A 19779-nucleotide genomic window follows, 5' to 3' on the forward strand; every position below is an offset into this window, starting at 1 on the left:
ATCGCCACCATAATTCCCTTTCCCCTTTTTACTTGTGCCCACTTGAACCTCTGACAATACAATCAGCACCCAATGAACACAGTATTTTGAATTTTATAGTCATTAAGCTTTTTCCTCCCATGGGTCAAAGGGTGTTCTTCAGAAATTCAAAAAACTAAAAATGAAAAATTCAATTTTGCACCCTCTTTACCTTTTCTCAGACGGCCATTGAACATTAGATGATTATGAAACCCATGCATTTAGAAGCATTTAGCCGTTCGTTTGTCAATCGTAGTCGAGCAATTTGAACAGTTGATGACGCTGCAGTAATTTTCGTACCACTTTTTCTCTTGTGTTGGATGATCCACCATTCATTTCGTGTTTATTTGTCACGATCAATCACAATATCACAATAACTCAAACACAGAAGAAAATCGTCTTTCAACAAAACAAAATGGTCGCCACGGAAATTGTCAGACTCGCCCATTGGACATAATGACGCTTCTGCTTCTTCCTTATTCTGTGGGTTCCTGCAGAGCTTGCTGATGAGAAATCAAAATGTGTTGAAATAATCCATCCCATCCATTTTCTTAACCGCTTGTCCTCACAAGGGTCGCGGGGGGCTGGAGCCTATCCCAGCTGGCTTCAGGCAGTAGGCGGGGTACACCCTGAACTGGTTGCCAGCCATTTACAGGGCACACAGTGACGAACAAGCATTTACACTCACAATCACACCTATGGACAATTAGGAGCGCTCAATTAACCTGCCATGCATGTCTTTGGAATGTGAGAGGAAACCGGAGTACCCGGAGAAAACCCACGCAAGCACGGGGAGAACATGCAAACTCCACCCAGGAAGGCCAAAGCTCGTACTTGATCTCATGTCCTCTGCACTGGGAGGCGGATGTGCTAACCAGTCAGCTCCCGTGCCGCCCTGTTGAAAAAATAAATAACTAAAATCATAGTAGTATATTTGAATTTTGTAGAAATATCAGCACTATTAAACACCTCAAAGATAATATTGTACTCAAAAAGATATATCAGAAGTCTTCAGCTCCTACAAAAATCTATCCAAAATGTTTATCTCATGTACATTTATAAGAATTTATTTTGTTCTGTGCCCCAACCTTTTTCCAGTCCTGACATTCAGTTTGAGGTGAGCTGATCTGATCTACTTTATCTGAGGGATGAATCCCAACTGTGTGCATCAGTATCAATAAAACATGAGGCTTTTATCTATGGAACTTGCACTGCATAAATATACTGAAGATGTAATCAGGAGTGCGGCAAGGCCTGGTGATCTACTGTGCGTCTGTGCCCTTGACTCTAGGTCGAATGCTGGACAGTCAGGGACAAGATTTATTCAAATTAAAAGTGCAGTGACCTACGCCAGAAAGAATGAGGCATACAATGGCAAACATTAGGGCCCATTTTTATTAAGTTCTCTCAGAGTATCTCTTAGCCTGGAATCTAGGTGCCAGTGATTTTGCTCTGTGGCATAGCGCACGACATTGGGTGTTGCAGGTGGATGATGACCCTCAAGCTTTCATATTGGTCCTCATGCAGAAAGTAGCATTAAAATTTGCTGCTCTCTTAATCTGCCATTGATCGGCTATTATCCGGATAAAAACAGAGGGAAAAGTTTTTGTTCCCCCCCCTGCACTTTAAAGAAATCAGAAACAGACTTGTGATGAGTAGTTCCACCGATTATGTTGGTGGCTCTGACAGCAGAACAGTAAACTAAACCAAAGAATAACTAAAATGTCAAAAAAGAGGTTGGAAAAAATTGTAGGTCGATGCACTCAGTTGAATAACAAATATTAGGGTTTTGGATCTCTGGTCTGTAGCTGACATAATACGTATCTCAATACACTCCCAACTAACTGATGAATGCAAATCCAAATGCACCTTCAGACAGTAGCCACCAGTGACGTGGTTTATGGCTGGGAAGGCACTGAAGTTAGAATCTGGTTACAAAATTTATGTGGCGTGGTAGGCTGATCTTAAAAACAGTAAAAAAAAAAAAAAGACTGACTCCTGTCTGATTAATCAAGGTATTCACATTATTTCACCATTCTTCACTGCAAATAAAAACATGAAAAGCTGTGTTTGTTTATTGGTTTGACTTCAGATCCTCATTTTATCATCAATGCAGAAAGTCCGACACTGGCCTTGCCATCTAATGAATACAGAATATATTGGTATCATGATTAGCTAAACAAAAACAAGATTAAAATAATCACATAAAAATCTATATATACACTAATTAAATTTGCTATAAGAGTGAGGGTCTGCTGGGACCAGAGGTGGAATGTCACCTCTCTGGCAGGGAAGGAGCTGGTGTGCAAGGCAGAGAAGTTCCGACTAGATATAGTCGGACTCGCCTCCACACACAACTTGGGTTCTGGTACCAATCCTCTTGAGAGGGGTTGGACTCTTCCACTCTGAAGTTGCCCACGGTGAGAGGCGCAGAGCAGGTGTGGGCATACTTATTGACCCCTGGCTAGACGCCTGTACGTTGCAGTTTACCCCAGTGGACGAGAAGGTAGCCTCCCTCCGTCTTCAGGTGGGGGGACGGGTCCTGACTGTTGTTTGTGCTTATGCACCGAACAGCAGCCACCCAAAAAAAGTACCCACCCTTTCTGGAAGTCCTTGGATGGTGTGCTGGAGAGCGCTCCTTCTGGGGACTCCCTCGTTCTGCTGGGGGACTTCCAACGCTTACGTGGGCAATAACAGTGAGACCTGGAGGGGTGTGATCGGGATGAACGGCCCCCCCGACCAGAACCCGAGAAGTGTTTTGTTATTGGGCTCCTGTGCTTGCCACGGACTGTCCATAACGAACACCATGTTAAAACATATAGGTGTCCATATGTGCACTTGGCACCAGGACACCCTAGGCCGCAGTTCGATGATGCGGACTCTGTATCGGTCTGTTGTGGCGAAGAAGGGGCTGAGTCGAAAGGCAAAGCTCTCGATTTACTGGTCGATCTACGTTCCTACCCTCACCTATGGTCACGAGCTGTGGGTCGTGACCGAAAGAACAAGATCCCGGATACAAGCGGCCGAAATGAGTTTCCTCCGCAGGGTAGCCGGGCTCTCCCTTAGAGATAGGGTGAGAAGCTCGGTCATCCGGGAGGAGCTTAGTGTCGAGCCACTGCTCCTCCGCGTTGAGAGGAACCAGTTGAGGTGGCTCGGGCATCTGGTTCGGATGCCTCCTGGACGCCTCCCTGGAGAGGCGTTCCGGGCATGTCCCACCGGTGGGAGGCCCCGGGGACGACCCAGGACACGCTGAAGAGACTATGTCTCTTGGGTGGCCTGGGAACGCCTTGGGATCCCGTCGGAGGAGCTGGTTGAAGTGGCTGGGGAGAGGAAAGTCTGGGCTTCCCTGCTAAAACTTTTGCCCCCGCGACCCGACCCCAGATAAGCAGTAGGTGATGGATGGATGGAACTCTGCTATAAGAGAAATGTGTGTTTCTTTTGAACAAACAGTCACATTATTTTTGGAACAAATCTGCACTTAAAATAAGTTATCCTACACGCTAAAGACCTGGGGTCCCCGGACAACAGGTTGGCCCAAGTAGCCCGCAGGCCTGTTCTCACCAGTGATGAGACATTGTGATTTTCTAGGATTGTTGTAGGAATAATAATTTGAAAATGTAAACACTGGCAATGATTTATAGAAATTAAGTGTTATATATGATATTTATGCTTCCTAAATATTGTGAGAAATCATTAGAATGATCAGTGTTCTTGATTCATACACTTCAATAAATTAATTATTTATAACATACAATAATTACACTATTAAAGATAATTTGAGAAAATTGGTTATTTCCAAAGTGTGTGTAAAACTGGAAGCCCTTTGCATTTATCAGCACCCAATAAGTAGCTCTCACTTTTAAAAGATTGGTGACACCTGCGTTTGATGCTGATGATCTTTTTCCAGATGCAATGAATGACGAGCCAAACTAAAATAACCAAATTTCTGGCATTATTTATTCATTTTAAATTTTCATCCAATGCACATGTATATTATATATTGAACCCAAGAGACCCTGAAGTTATTTTTTAAAATTATTTTTAAAGAAACCCACCAGACAAGATGTCATAACAAATGTAAATACAAATACTTGTAAAAATACCAAACTAGACAATTATGTATGATACAGTATGTATTAAAATAGTAAAGACAGCAAATCAAGGTACCCAATCTGATAGACGCAGTGTCGTATATGGGTTAGCACACCTGCCACACAGTCTGAGGTTGTGGGTTTGAATCTCGGCTCTTGCCTCTTTTAATGGAGTTTGCAAGACTCCTAACAGTCCATAACTGAATCTCCACTGCAGAAGTAGCACGTCCTGGCCAAATGCCTTTGACATATTAAGCTTGCAGAAAAACATGACATCATCAAAAATCACATTAATTGATAAGACACTTGAATCCTCCCTGTGATGTAACAATAACAGTTGTTTTGGAATAATTTCAGACAATATGCAAGTTGATTTGTGCCTTATTAAAGTGTTAATGATTTTATATAGATCCACATGATTAAAATGAGAATAACGACATCCTAGAATCCACGTACAATTGATATTTTACCAGTATGCAAAGCATACAATATGTACAAATCAAGTTGGAAAAAGTATAGATAATAGATCCATGGCTCCCAGATACAGTGTCTTATAAAGGACATACAGATGAGGGCCACTTTGTCTTGTCAGTCAAACTTCCTTTATATGAAAAACTAATTTGGGTTGTCACTGTGAGCATTCGAATAATTAGGCTCACCACTTAAGTGGACATCGTTGACAACATCAGACTGTGATGATTTCACATCCGTGTTCCGATACGTCTGAAATCTGCTGCAGGTGATTCTGGCGATGACGGCCAACGCAATCACAGTGGCAAAGATCACCACTGCTATAACACCTACAAACAGTGGCATGTGGTAAACAGGGATAAAAACAGCCTCAGAAGAAGCAAACAGCCAGGTATATTTTGTTAAGTTAGATCAGCATCAACATGTTATTTTGGCATGTTCATGAACATACCATTTCTGTTGAGGTCTACGTACTGTATATGCGAGATTCTACATGTGTACTTTATAATGTTTTATACTATACATCATTAAGCACGCGTGTAGAATTTCTTACGCACCTACCAACTGTAAATAAAGCATGCACCAAACAATGTTTTTTTTATTTTGATACAATTGCACTGATAGATGTGTTACTTTTACACAAGTAGTGTCTATTGTTTACACTAAGAAATTGTGATACATGTATATATTTATGTATTGTCATATTTATACAATTATTTGAGGGATTAAAGGCAGTTTACCATCCAAAAGGGTTGTCTTTGAATATAAATGGTGTATGCCATGTACATTGGTGGTTGTGACTGATCTATTGCGGTGGTTGTATATAATTCATGTCATAAAACTCATTGTCCAAATACTGAACCCATCTATGTTTTCTTTACGAAAAGCAATGTATCCTCCTGAAATTATTTCTTTAGAACTTTAAGCATATGACATGTTACCTCCAATTAGAGCTGAGCCACTCCTGATGGTATTGACTAAGGGAAGACCTGGATCCAGTGAAGCAGGTGGGTCTGGAGACAATGCGAAAAAGAAGATGAAGACCAAAAAAGTGAACAAAATCTGTAGCTTGTGGAAGCAATGTTGTTGACACTAATGCATATTTTATACAGATATACTACGGTGTGAACGATTGTCTATTTGTATGCCCTAAGATTGACTGGCGACCAGTTCAAAGTGTACTCCGCCTCTCCTCCAAAGATAGCTGGGATAGGCTCCAGCACACCCGCGACCCCAGTGAGGATAAGCGTTACGGATAATGGATGAATGGATACTATATTTTATATTTATACTGTATTGTATTCAGTAACTAGAAGGTCGGCTTTTCCATCCCCGCTCTTCCCAAGTCATGTGCCATTGTGTACATGAGCAAGGCACTTCAACACAAATTGCCTCCAGTGCTACTCACACTGGTGTATGAAGGTGCGAATGTTTGGTGGTAGTCGAAGGGGCCGTAGTCGCACACTGGTAGCCACGCTTCCGTCAGCCTGCCTCAGGGCAGCTGTGGCTACTTAAGTAGCTTACCACCACCACAGTGTGAATGTGTGAGTGCATGAATAATGTATCCACTCCATTGTAAAGTGTTTTTGTCTGCGTTCAGACTGCAAGCAAATCGGATTCCTCCTCAAATCCGATTTTTAGGGCTGACTGTCCAGACTGTTTTTTATCAAGTGTCCAAATCCAATCTGGCCCTGTTCAATGCTGACACATTATTGACCCATCTGACAGATTGCTATAGCAACAACGTCGAACGGATTATACACAAAATAAACATGGGTGGCACAACAATACGTATACCTGGTAAAGAATGTGTCGTTTCTGATGAATGGGAATTAGCAGAGGACAGAGAACCACAATTTGACTGTGTCAGTGGGCCTGTGATGGCTACATGGCTGTCAGGTTGGAGCAGAGCCGCTTTCAGAGGACTGATGGAGTTAAATTCAACTGCTGACAGACAGCCGGTGAAGCCAAGAGTGGCCAACCTGGTCAGCTTCATGTCAACCATATCAACCTCTGGAGACACAGACGGATAAAAAGAGACAAGGGGATATGAGTTTGCATCAACCGATGATTTGTTTTTGACTGTCTTCAGCGTTTTTTGAAGGCACTGTGAATAGTAACTTTTTAACCTTAAAACATGTTTTTAACAAGGAGATTTTAGTCAAAGTTCACATTCGGGAGACAAAATAGAAGAAAAAAAACATCAGACAATACAGAAAAAACAAACAAACTAGAAACTGTCTTGATTTACTAACTTTTATTACACAGCAGAATTTTCTCAACAGTGAATGTGCAAGTACAGGTCGGTAATGTCACATAAAATAGTGTTTCTCAACCCTGATCCTCGGGGCACACTATCCAGTCTGTTTTCCATGTCTCCCTGTTCCACACGCAGGTGATTCCAATGAGAGCTCATCGAGCAAGCTCTGGAGAAGCCTGATAACGAACCTTACCTGCGTGTGGAATAGGGAGACATGGAAAACAGGCTGTATAGTGTGCCATGAGGACCAGGGCTGAGAAACACTGACATAAATCATTGTGTGTGTGTGCTTTCTTTTTTTTTTTACTACAACTACTGTACATTAATTGCTTCAGTTGCGAATTAGATGATATACACTATACAGTAACTGTTTTATCGTGTACCTCCTCTTAATAGGTAGAACATAAAACAAAAAGAACATAACTCTTTTGACATCTTATTTGACCAGTGAGTAAATAATGACATTAAGTTGTAAGACCAAACTTTTTTGGTCCCAGGATCGACTTAAAAACAAAAAAAAAATTAATGGGGGTGAGGGTTTTGGAATCAAACCTGCACCTAGACCAGAGGTGGGCAATCTCTGTCCTCGAGGGCCGAAGTCCTGCAGGTTTTGGAGGTTTCTCACTTCCAACACAAGCTGATTCCAATCAACAGGATCGTTATCAGGCTTATGCAGAGCTTGCTGATGAGCTGATCATATATCAGCTGTGTTGGAGAAGGGCAACATGCAAAACCTGCAGGACTCTGGCCCTCGATGCCCACCTCTGACCTAGACCATACCTCCAGTTTGTGAGTGCAGAGCGCTACCAGCTTAGAACCTTATTTGAACGCTAAGGAAATGAGGTACATAAAAAGCTGACTTGATTGAAAACATAAAACTTTTTACTTTTTTAATAACACGCACACACAAAAAACACTCTTTCCCTCCCACACCACCAGAGGTGGGTAGTAATGAGTTACATTTACTCCATTACATTTACTTGAGTAACTTTTTGAAGAAAAAAAATACTTCTAAGAGTAGTTTTACCACACACTACTTTTTACTTTTACTTGAGTAGATGTGTGAAGAAGAAACGCTATCCTTACTTTGCTAGAAACTGCCACCTATGATCGTTAGACTGGGAGGCAGTGCCAAGCGAGTTACACTAGAATTGTGTGAATAGATTGTGCATGCTTGGGCTAACGTGTCAGCTTGCACTGTTATTCGAGCTCAAAAAGTTTATTTTATTTTATGATTTCAGTATTCTTTTCAGCGAATGCTTTTTTACTTGTACAGGGAGTCCTCGAGTTAATTTGTACGGGACCTCCGTCATTTCGACTTTATGGCGCCCGTGCCTTGTTTGTAGCACCTTTTTTTCCTCGTTAATTGCCCACAGGAATCACTCGGTTTTAAAGTTATTTAAAGTTATTTAAAGTTGTGTTGTTGTTACCTCCAGCAACGGACGTCCATTGAGCAGGTCAGTTCACATTTTCGTGTTTAAATTTGAATTAGCTCCGCTCTGCCATCCATCAGAAATGAATGTCCGTGCGAAAACACGAAATATTGGTTATATAATATATATATATATATATATGAATATATGTATTTATTTTTTTTTATTCATTACTATACCAAGTATTTTGAAGTCAATATCGACTTTAACAGCGAAATCTGACTCAAGTCGAAATTCGGGTTACATCACCAGCGTAGGAACAGAACTCCACCGTAACTTGAGGACTCCCTGTACTTGAGTGATTTTCTTTTATGAAGTAACGTTACTCTTACTTGACCACAAATTTTGGCTACTCTACCCACCTCTGCACACCGCTCGCGATTATATTTCGGATTCGAGTCATAGTATATTGCCACGTATATTGTCACAGAAGAATGTTTGACTGGCAACATTTACATCTCATTATGTGTGACGTATTGTAGCGTTGCAGAATAAATCGGGCTAAGTGCCAAGCTAGCAACAAACTCTTCAATGAAAGCAAAAAAGATTACTGTTGGCCGTAACCACGTGAAAACAACTACACTAAATGGAGCGTAGCTTACAGTTTGCTTTCTCGCTTCCCTCTTCCCTGCCCCCCAGTGTCCTGTCATCTCTTTTGTTACTTCATGGCCCTTTAGACCTATAGAAAACCAACAAACTTAACGTTGAACGTGAACGTGAACGTTGCTACAACATGTATGTGAAAGCGTGCTGCAATCAAATGAGCCAGCAGTTCCACTGTTAAGCAGTAAGCACAGTAAAGCCCAGCTTGGCATTGTATTAACACCTTTGTTTACTTAATGTTGGCCTCTGGCATCTTAGCAGGAGAGTTTGCAAACTTGGATGACGGACTGGAGACAAAAATACACGTTAGTGGCTTCACGCTAGCTAGCAGCTGGAAATTGGTCCATAAGAAGACCCTGGGTTCTGCCATCTGAAAGTTTACGATGAGGGATCATTGAGGTTAAAGTAAGTTATTTTAAACTAAAAGGAAAACCTAGGTTCACATGGGTGCCTTAGCACGTTGGTGTACGCTCAGATATCTTTTAAAAAGTTTTTTATATGAGGCTTGGTAAAGTGCTTTGGGGTTTTATGTTCTTGTTTTCCTTTGGTTGGTTGTGGTCTGTTTTGTTAAGTTTTCTTGTGTCTCCCTTTTTCTCATTAAATGTGATCTTGTTCACCTGTGCTTGTCTTCCTTCCCTCCTCTGTGTGTTAACCAATCAGTATCCTCAGCCACTTGTGTCTCGTCCTGGTGTCCCTTGTGTAATTAGTTAGTGTGTAATTGTAATTATGCTGCATTTGAGGATGGTCGGAAGGAACGCTCCCTTGAACTCGGAAATTCCACTTTCCAAATTCCCCAAAAAAAGGGAAAAAAACGACCCCGACTTCAACGACGGACTACAAGTGACATCACTCTACAATGACGACCCCTTTGGAAACACAGATCACGAAGGCTTTCAGGTCAGAACTGGGAAAAAACAACTTGGATATATTAGACTTCCGACCATCCTCAAATGCAGCATTAGACTCCTGTCTTTTGTTCAGTGCTTGTCAGCCCATTGTCGTCACGTCTTGTTCGTTCCCCCCACGTCTAGCTGTCTCCCTGCCACGCCAATTAGTGTGTCGTTTTGATTACAGATTTTGTTGTTTTTGTTCTGTCAGGCAGTGCCTTGTTCACCACCTAATTTTTGCTTCATTAAACTACCTTTTTGGACTTGCTCTGCTACCCTGCACTTGGGTCCACAACCACGCCTGACCCTAACAGAAGCGCTATATAGCTTATGCACTACATTTATTATTGTTATTAAATTGGATTTTTCTTTTTTTTTTGACTATGTGTTTTTGGGCAAAAGTCCAATTATAACCAATTCAAGTAGACTTGGGACTCAGTGGTTGAACAGTAAATGAATAGTATACGCAGATTTTGGGTGTGAGTGTGTTCGATTAGCTAGCATCCTTTGATGAGCCACAAAGCGTTTATCCTTGGCTCATATTATTTTGTTCTAATTGTACACTAGGGGCCAAATAGACAAAGAATGCATTGCATCCACTGATAGCACCATAAATTGGTCTTCATTTGCGCCCGCAGTTTGCTCCCTCTTAATTTCGTATTCACAAAGGATATTGCACTAATAATATACCAGTGCAAATACACTCACGATGTTTGACAGCTGACTTACCACACAAGGCAATGCTGGATTTGCATAAAGAACACCATGGCAGAACAATAGCAGTTGAGAGAAATATGAAATTCTTAGAACGCGATCTTAGACCGAAGAGTTGCAAGTGGGACTTCCAGAAAACAGTTTATGGACATAAGCATTTTCCTCATTAAGTCATGAGCGGAGAAGAATTATTGGTGCGATCATTTTGATAATTTCAGAGATTGATGTGGGCATAAATGTGCACACGTGCACACATGCATCACATGCAAATGAAATGATGCTGTGGCGTGATCGGTGTCAATCAAACTGCGTGTGGCAATTAGCGCTGCTGTTAGTGAATTAGACATTTATCAATCAGGATCATTTGCATAGAGGTTCGAAATTTCCGCACCAAATACATTATATGCTTTGGCTTTTGATTTCAATTTGTTAAATAAAGCAATAAAAAAAAATACATTATATGCATTTTACCTCATTTAAAGGTGCATTGTGCCGTTTAAAAAAGTAATGTTAAAGCTTTTTCTACATCTTACATGCTCCACCAATGCCCAAATGAGTATAAAGAGCCCTGCCTGTTTTACTCTGACTGCAACCACACTGAAAAAATGAGAAATACCAGGTCTTTAAATTTAGTAGATGCTACCCAATTCATTTACGTTCTGTAAATCAACATGATTTAATCAGCTTAAGTCAAAGTGTTTGTGGTGGATGTTGAATGTATGTGTGTCTTATGCGTTGCGAACATGATTTAATTGATTTTGTCAAATGTAATGTCTATTTTGGCTTCTACCGGAAATGTGGGACGCTATAGTTTACCCAACAAGACAAGCAGAAGAAGTGGAAAAAAGACCGCAAGTGGTGTGTGCCTGGCTTCGAGTGGTACCGAATTCACCATTTCGGCAGCGGCCAAGGGACTGGATGTAGGTAAACTGTCTCACTCAATCTGAAAAACAGGCTCTTTGAGTAGAAAAGCTGCACTGCTAATGATTAACTGTTTGTTGTTTTGCCTGTTTGAAAATTAATTTATTGAATTGTTGCACATAATGCCATTTTTGTTCCTGTTTTGGCTCTGCAATTGTGAAACAGTTTTTTCATTGTTGAAGATTGTGTACAATTGATGGCATTTTCCGTCCAATTTTGGCCTCTCCAACTGAAATGAAGTTTTTCCATTGTTATTGTTGACATTTGTGTACAAATGATGTTTATACCATTTTGGCACTGCAACAAACATTTTTATTGTTGTGTTATGTACATATGATATTTTCTGTCCTGCTTTGGAACTACAACTGTGAAGCAATTTAATTGATGAACATTTTTAATTAATCGAGTTATGGCACTGCAGTTTTGTCTTTTTTCTTCTTCCAATGTTGCACTTTAATGTATGAAAGATGCCATTTTCAATAATGTTCAATACGAATGTTTTGGCTTTCATCTGACTATTAAGTGTTTTTTTATGCATTTTTTTTCAAACATAATACATTGATGTTGCAGTTAAAGAAAAATGTGTTGAATCAACATGATTCTTTTAAACAATCTTAACCCAATTTAAACGTGTGGTTGTGACAAGCAATAATCAAGCAAGGAGGAAGAGATAAAATCTTGTCAGCTGAACACAAAATGGTTGTGTGGGACCGATGTACGCATTCAAATTAAGTAAATCCAAAGAATTTTTTTTTCCCAGTGATCATCTTTTATCTTCCCTAGTAGAGCGTGCGGACCCTGCACACTCCACAGTTTCTTTGGAGAGGGGAGAGGCGGCGTTTTTCTTACCTCATTTGAAGTTAGGGGTGGGACGATACGGGTAACTCACGATTCGATACTGTGACGATATGTGGCCCACGGTAACGATAATATCACGATACAAGATATCTACGATATTTAATATACTGTCAGAAATTTTCTCAGTGATATATCACAATATTCAGTATGTGAGTGACAGTAAAAACTTGCCGACTGTTCTTCTTCACCAATAGTGTCTAGACACTAGTTCTTCGCCCTGCTTCTGCCTACTTTACCACCATTTAGGGATTAGCGCCCCCACAAACAGGACAGGAAAGATTACCAGTAAGTACTGACAGTGACAGCAAAGGATCACAAAAGTCATGGTTCGGATCGGATCGCGGATTTGAGGCACAGATTGAATCGTTTTTTGGATCAGAAAGCAAAACAAAATAAATTTATTTATTTTATAAAACACTTTTGCCCATTAAATAATAATAATAATAAAAAAAATCTACTCAAAATGTTTAATTTGTTCACTTTAGGATATAGGAACACAACTTTAAGTGCAATAAGAGGCAAATACATTCTTATTATATATCTGGTCCATTTATAAAATAACAAGGTATTAATGGCTTAAAGTTGTTTCCCTAAAATCTAAACGTCAATATTTGACATTTTTAGTTGAATGTTTATTATTATTATTATTATTTAATGAGCAAAAGTGTTTTATAAAATGAACCAAAGTGGGACATAGTACGGAGGCACAAAAATACATTTAGGCCATTCTTTTCAAGTACTCTTATGGATTTTTGCATTTAAGACAACAAAATTAACCTTTCTTCTATTACAGTAAATCTCTTAATTATTGATCCAGACATTGGAAAAGAAACTGACAATGAAAAAGTTTTTAAAAGGGAATTTAAAGCAGCAGATTCCCCGTATATCTAAGTGTATACTGCCTAGCTCATTTTTGCTTCACCTGTGTCTCTTCCTACGAAAACTTCTTCTTTCTTGGTTTATGAATTAATCTTATAGATGACAGGAATGGCAGGGACTGACAGTACTGCATATAAAGTCAGCATATTTGATACCAATATGATGGCCTCAGTCTTTCGACTCACAAATGGAAGGCAGGGTAATAGGTTACCATGAACTAATAAAACAAATATACAGAGCAACTCAGATTTTTTATAGGTTACAGCTCTTGTTTCAAACATAGGTTAATTATTCTTGAGTGCACTGACACATTGGTTCTCAACCCCGGTCCTTGAGTACCCCTATCCAGCTTGTTTTCTATGTCTCCCCAGCCAACACAGTTGAGGATCATTATCAGGCTTCTTGCAGAGCTTGCTAATATATCTGATCGTTTGAAACGCCTGGGTTGGCTGTAGGAGACATGGAAATTGATTACTATTAAACTATTAGAATCATAATCACATTACAATTTTGGTGTGAAATTTCATGATGTATCTAAAATGCATTATGACAACTACAGGTGAACATTTAATTGACATCGATATATTTTTGAATGCAACTGTTAAATGTTTCAGTATCCGTTTTGTGTAACTTGCTATTATTCTCAGACAAGTGCTGAACAGCAAAAGGTGTTTGATCCAGAAATCCGGCCCCCAAAAATTGTAGATCAATTACAACTGTTACTCAAATAGTTATCTTAATGCTGTTCCCATTCTTATGCCATGTGACCAACAGTTGAACAGTACTCGCCATTGCGAGGCATCAAACAGGATTTCTAAGAGGCAAGTAGCCACTGTGAGTGTCACAGGGGATCAGCAGTAGGTTGAGAGCGATATAAGGACGGCAAGTCACAGAATGTCATAAACTCAAATCTATTGAATATAAACTTAATATATACGTTATGTTCATATTGTCAGTATGTACAAGTAATACTTAAACTGTAGTCTCATGCTCTTTGAAGAGCTTATTAGGACCAGCTGCTCCATGCCTGCAATTGCCAAGAAAATTAATTCATAATCACAGATAAGACCAGTTAAGTATGTAAAGAAAATTTCATGACCACTTGAAATATTCTAAAGAAATATTCTGAAGAAAATGGATGGATGGATGGATGCTAACTGTTGTCTAATTCATAGTAAGGATGTAAAGGACCTTATTTAAGTACTATAGTCTGTTTTCAATGATGATGATGGTAACGTGTGATGTGTGTTTGTGTTTTTGTACGCGTGTCATAGTCCCAATATGTACTGGATGAGCAACTCGCTTGTAACTTGCAACTTGTTTGCGGCATTGATCAAACACAGATTCCCTCGGCGGTGTTAAGTTTTTCCAAGGGAAAAGACTTGGAACAGCCTCGGGTTTCAGGCGCCTGACACTTTAGTCCAGAGGTGGGCAATCTCGGTCCTCGAGGGCCGGAGTCCTGCAGGTTTTGGAGGTTTCTCACTTTCAACACAAGCTGATTCCAATCAACAGTATCGTTATCAGGCTTATGCAGAGCTTGCTGATGAGCTGATCATATATCAGCTGTGTTGGAGAAGGGCAACATGCAAAACCTGCAGGACTCCGGCCCTCGATGCCCACCTCTGCTTTAGTCCCAACACAAAATCCATGGAGGTGAAATGCTACTGTAGACTTGCATGCTGCCCTTTCCTGATAATAAAATGTGGTCCTTCCTCCCGCCGAATCGCTCAAATCCACTTCCATTTTAGTTCTGTGTCGTAGTGAAACGAATGAAATGAAAGATAAGGCTGTTTTAATAAAGTTTAAAACACAGGAAGAGCATCCCGGTACAATACAGTGGCTTTTATTCTTAGCCTGCATCATTGTTACAGTCACTGTGCACCACACCGGAAGTCACAATCACAATTATGTATTTGCGGCCACAAAATGCGAAAGTGTGGAAAAAGGTCCATTGTTTTTGTAGGAATTCTTATTATTATTATTATCCTCTGTCTCCCTCAGCCAACACAGCTGAGTATCGTTACCTTTATGCAGAGCTTGCTGATAAGCTGATCGTTTGAAACACTTGTGTTGGCTGTAGGAGACATTCAAAACAGGTTGGATAGGTGTACTCGAAGACCGCGGTGGAGAGCCACTGTCCTAGACAGACCCGATTTACTTCAAATTTGGGCTATACCATCTCAACACCTGGGACAACATTAGGGGGTGGGGGGAATCAAAAAGTTGTTGACATCCTATTATGATGGGAGTGGGGCATAAATTTTTGCAAAATTCCTTCTTAACGAATCTTTCTCGGTTGTATGAATCATCTAGAGGCACGAAAATTTGGAGGCATATGTAACAGCCCTTGTCGTACAAAAAATTATTTTGGAGCCATATGCTAACTTTACGTTCAAATTTGTCGCCATTTTTTGGACCTTTAATAGGTCATATTTTAACAAAATCCTACAAAATGTATCCAATCGTCTCCAAAGTTACACCAGCTCAGTGTCCTAGTTCCTAGTGGTAGAGTGTCCGCCCTGACACTGGGAGGTCGTGGGCTCAATCCCAGCCGGATCATACCAAAGACTACAAAAATTTACCTGTTTGCCTCCCTGCTTGACACTCAGCATTAAGGGTTGGAATTTGGGGGTTAGATCACCAAATGATTCCCGAGTGCAAGCCCCTGCTGCTGCTCACCGCGCCCTTAGTGGATGGGTCAAATGCAGAGAACAAATTTCACCCCACTTGGATGGGCGTGGCAATCAGTGGTGCTTTAACCTTTAAGTTGTCATGTTTCATCTTAAGATGTTTAAAATGAAAAGTTGTAAATTATCAGCTGTAAGCTTTGCTTCGTATCTATGTCTGATTGCATTGTCCCTAAATTAAACAACATAAATAAAATTAAATAAACTAGAAAATAAAAATAAAATGAAAATGCTGTTTTTGAGGGTATAAACATGGGCAAAACTCATGAAACTTTAGATCATATCTGGCATGAACATCAAAATTTTTGATATTTCTTGTGCAATTTTCAATAAATGGCTCAATAGTGCCTTCTAAATTACTTTTAGGAAACATTCCTGGTTGTACATTTCAACTAGATTTGTGAAAATTGAGAGGCATATCTATCAGCCCAATACCGACAAACAAGTCTTTTGGAGCTAAATGCAAAACTTAACAGTAAGTTAATTTTGAATTTATTCTGGGACTTGTGCACAATTTTTCTCGAAATTCCTTCTTAATGAAGCTTTTGCGGTTGTACGTTTCACCTCAAGCCACAAACATTTGGAGGCATTCATAACAACCCTTGACGTAAGTAAAAAAATATATATATCTTTAGTAGTCATATAGCTAAACCTTACAGAAAGTTCCCCATTTTGATTTACTTTGGAATTTGTCGCCTTTTTGGGGGCATTTATAGAGGTCATAGTTTAACAAACTCCTACAGAATTTAGGCATGTTTCATCTTCAGACGTTTAAGATAAAAAGTTATCAAAAGCTTTTTTTTTTGTTGCATGGTGTTGCCGTTATGATGCACTCTTTTCAATGAAAAATTATGCTGTTTTTGAGGGTGGAAACCAGGGTGAAAATGTTTCACACAAAAGGCATGGCAAAGACATTTATATTTTAGAAAAGGTTCTTGTCCTATGTGACAGTATCCCAATGTGGCCAGGGTTGCGAGGGCCCTTTATAGCTGCTCGCAGCTCTAGTCTAAGGTTATTATCGCAACCATATATTGAAGGCCACTGGTAGGCACACATGAAGTATAAAGACACTGACACTAAGCAAAATGCCACTAACATACAGTACACATTATGTCTGAACTTTTGCATTAGAGGAAAAAATAACAGTGCTGTTATTATGTTATGTACGTAACTTCACTCGCCCACGTGGCTCAAAGTGCTTTTAATACATAATTAATGTAAGAGGGTGACTCCATCTTAAGTGATTTCTTTGGTTTCTTATGTCATATTTTTGGAGTAAAGTGCTTCTTATGTGACCATGAACGTGATAAAAGCTCCTGCTATGAAGACTTTAGGTAGCCATTATTCTTACTCAGACTACAACAGCAATCAGCAAAAAAAAGGAAAAAGAAAAGGAAGGCAACAATCCAAATGGCAAAACAAAAAGTGTACCGTACATCAAAATTGTACAAGTTTTCCTCACTTACCACGTGCTCTTCCCAGAATAATGGAGTTGATGCTGTTGAATTCTACATCAGATGTCAACATGAAGCTCTCACTGTCATTCTTGTCAATCTATGAAACAATATATCATTATTTCACCTTCAAATGTTGTCTCAAGGAACTTTAAAAGACAGCTGTGAAAAAAAAATCACCAATGTAACCTAAACTGTTTCCGAACAATGGGCATTTTGCTATGTTTTATTGTGCACAACAGCAGAAACAACATGAAAGAATAAGGCTACTGCATATGGAGCTATTGTTCAGTTAATTTATGGGAAGCAGCTGCATGTACCTGAATGGAGATGGAGTCTCTTTGCCGCTTAATAGCCACCGCATGCAGGCGTCCATCTGCCAGGTTCATGACATTGCTTGCAAACACTTCCACGTCTCTGCTGTTGTGCAACTTGTACTTTAACTCCAGTTCACCTAACCAACCAAAAAACAAACAACAAAAACAATTCAATAAATAAACTGGTATAAAACAAAAATTATGTAGTGTTCAAAATGATATAAGCCTATTCATTATCACCAATACCATCACCATCATCAGAATTGTGAATGGATGAATGAATGGATGAATGAATGGATGAATGAATGAATGAATGGATGGATGGATGGATGGTTTTATTTCAGTTCCATACATGGTACAGAAAAGAAACCACAAACATCCTTTCAACAAATCAATTAACTGAAAAAGGAATAGGCTGAAGCACCAGGCTTATTATTGCCTATACAGTCCCATGTTTCACCTAGAATCAAAACACAGCAAAAATAAATGAATACTATATTCACATTATAATTCCTGAATGATTTACATTTGATCAGTAGCACCATAAGCAATAATTATATAACATTAAAAAAAAATCTTAAACCCCAAGCTACATTGCATCATCAAGTCAGTTCCACAATTTTACACCCAAAACTGACACGTGTAATTTATGCTGGCCCTCACTTCACATGTTTCAAACATAAATAAACCACTTATATTAGAGTTTCCTTCTCTTATTAAAAAAAAAAAAAGTAACACAAATGCGAAAAAACATTTCCAGTTTTCACATACATGATGTCCATAAATTTTAAAATACCAGATCCTATAAATAATTGATTAGTTGATTCTCTGTGGCCAACCTTATTAATTATTCCAATCACTTTTTCTGTAATTTAATAATTGAGTGTATATTTGTTTTATATACATTTCTCCAAACTTCAGCGCAATTGACCATTTGCACCGACGTCACGTGATCACGTGACTGCCCTATGACGGACGACGGAAGGAAATGATTGTTGAATGGAAGTGGATATGACCCGGAGCAACTTAGTGACTTATCTACTGTTATTTTACAGATTAAAAGTTATTATTGCCCATAGAGCCATGGAATTACTACTTCAACTGAAGGTCGCCTGTCAGTCAAAGTTGCACATTTAGTCGGGACTCATAGAGCTCGATATTTACTTAAGTTGGAGATTTCTAGTTTGAAAACAGCCCCTTAAATTCTGTCGCCTGCTGTTTTTACCAAGTTAATTAAATCGCCGACTTTGCCAAAATTCACAACACACGACCTATATCATCATGTATTCAATGCCGGTGTCTAACCGGCTCTCCTCCTTACACCGGAGCTGATTCAAACGCTCGTCGCTGGCGGACTCTGGGACGAGATGCTACGCTCACACCGGGGGACAATATACCTCATAATGCAAAGGTAAAACTTACACATTCCGTTCTGTATTGAAACCCTATGATGATGTTATGTTGACCAGCATGGGGAAAAAAAGACTAGCGTAGAGGCAAGCTATGCAGTCATTTCATGAATATGATTCCGACCGGCTCCAGAGTGAAAAACTCCAAGAACAAAGACAAAATCCCCCATTATTAAACAGTCAAATGCACTTAATAGTTTTGAAGGTACATTTTAAAACTAAGATGTGTGTACGTGCAGTTGGAATGGACACTAACTATTTGGCTCCTTAGTGTGATTTGAAACACGTAATTCGACACCTCTGTTATTAGAGTGTACGTTTACTTGTAAAATTGATCTACTAACCTTGCAAAAAATGATCACTGCAAATCCGTGAATACTTTGGGGGCCGCCAGTCCTTTCTGTGGATTGCTGCTATCCATCGACCAACGTCTTTTGCCTTCATTAGTCGGTTGGCGATAACAAAGCAATATTTGGTTTACTCCCTTGTCTATCTGTACAACCGACCGCACAGCAACATATGACCATTTTATGAGATCATTGATTAGATGAAGGACTTTACGCTGTACAAGATTCAATGGTTGCAATAAAGGCGACTGGTTCTTTTGCCGTCCAGCGTCCCGGAGGGGGCGTTCCCATGAGGGCGGTGATGTCACGTGCAAAAGTTCAATATGACGTGAGGCAACACAAGAGAAGAGTACAAAATATTTTGACCTTTCTACTTTATAAAGAACAATCAGTCCGAAAAACGTTGTTTCTCGTTCAATTTCAATACTGG

At 39.6% G+C, this 19779-nt stretch overlaps 1 protein-coding gene across 3 annotated transcripts in view; it reads right to left on the minus strand.

Moving 5' to 3' along the window:
- Positions 1-275: 275 nt before the first annotated feature.
- Positions 276-19779, minus strand: part of LOC144062957 (contactin-associated protein-like 4) — a 118104-nt gene continuing 98600 nt past the window's right edge. For 2 of the 3 annotated variants that reach the window (XM_077584787.1, XM_077584789.1), the window contains 5 exons: positions 17597-17730; positions 17289-17376; positions 6378-6593; positions 5522-5593; positions 3765-4909 (listed from right to left, as the gene is read on the minus strand). In XM_077584787.1, coding sequence (XP_077440913.1) covers positions 4725-4909; positions 5522-5593; positions 6378-6593; positions 17289-17376; positions 17597-17730 — 695 coding nt within the window. In that variant the 3' untranslated portion in view covers positions 3765-4724. Of the gene's footprint in view, positions 914-3764; positions 4910-5521; positions 5594-6377; positions 6594-17288; positions 17377-17596; positions 17731-19779 lie in introns of those variants that run through there. The other variant, XM_077584788.1, reaches the window with a different exon arrangement.

This window comes from Vanacampus margaritifer, chromosome 13 (genome assembly GCF_051991255.1).
Source record: "Vanacampus margaritifer isolate UIUO_Vmar chromosome 13, RoL_Vmar_1.0, whole genome shotgun sequence".
Classification (NCBI taxonomy): domain Eukaryota; kingdom Metazoa; phylum Chordata; class Actinopteri; order Syngnathiformes; family Syngnathidae; genus Vanacampus; species Vanacampus margaritifer.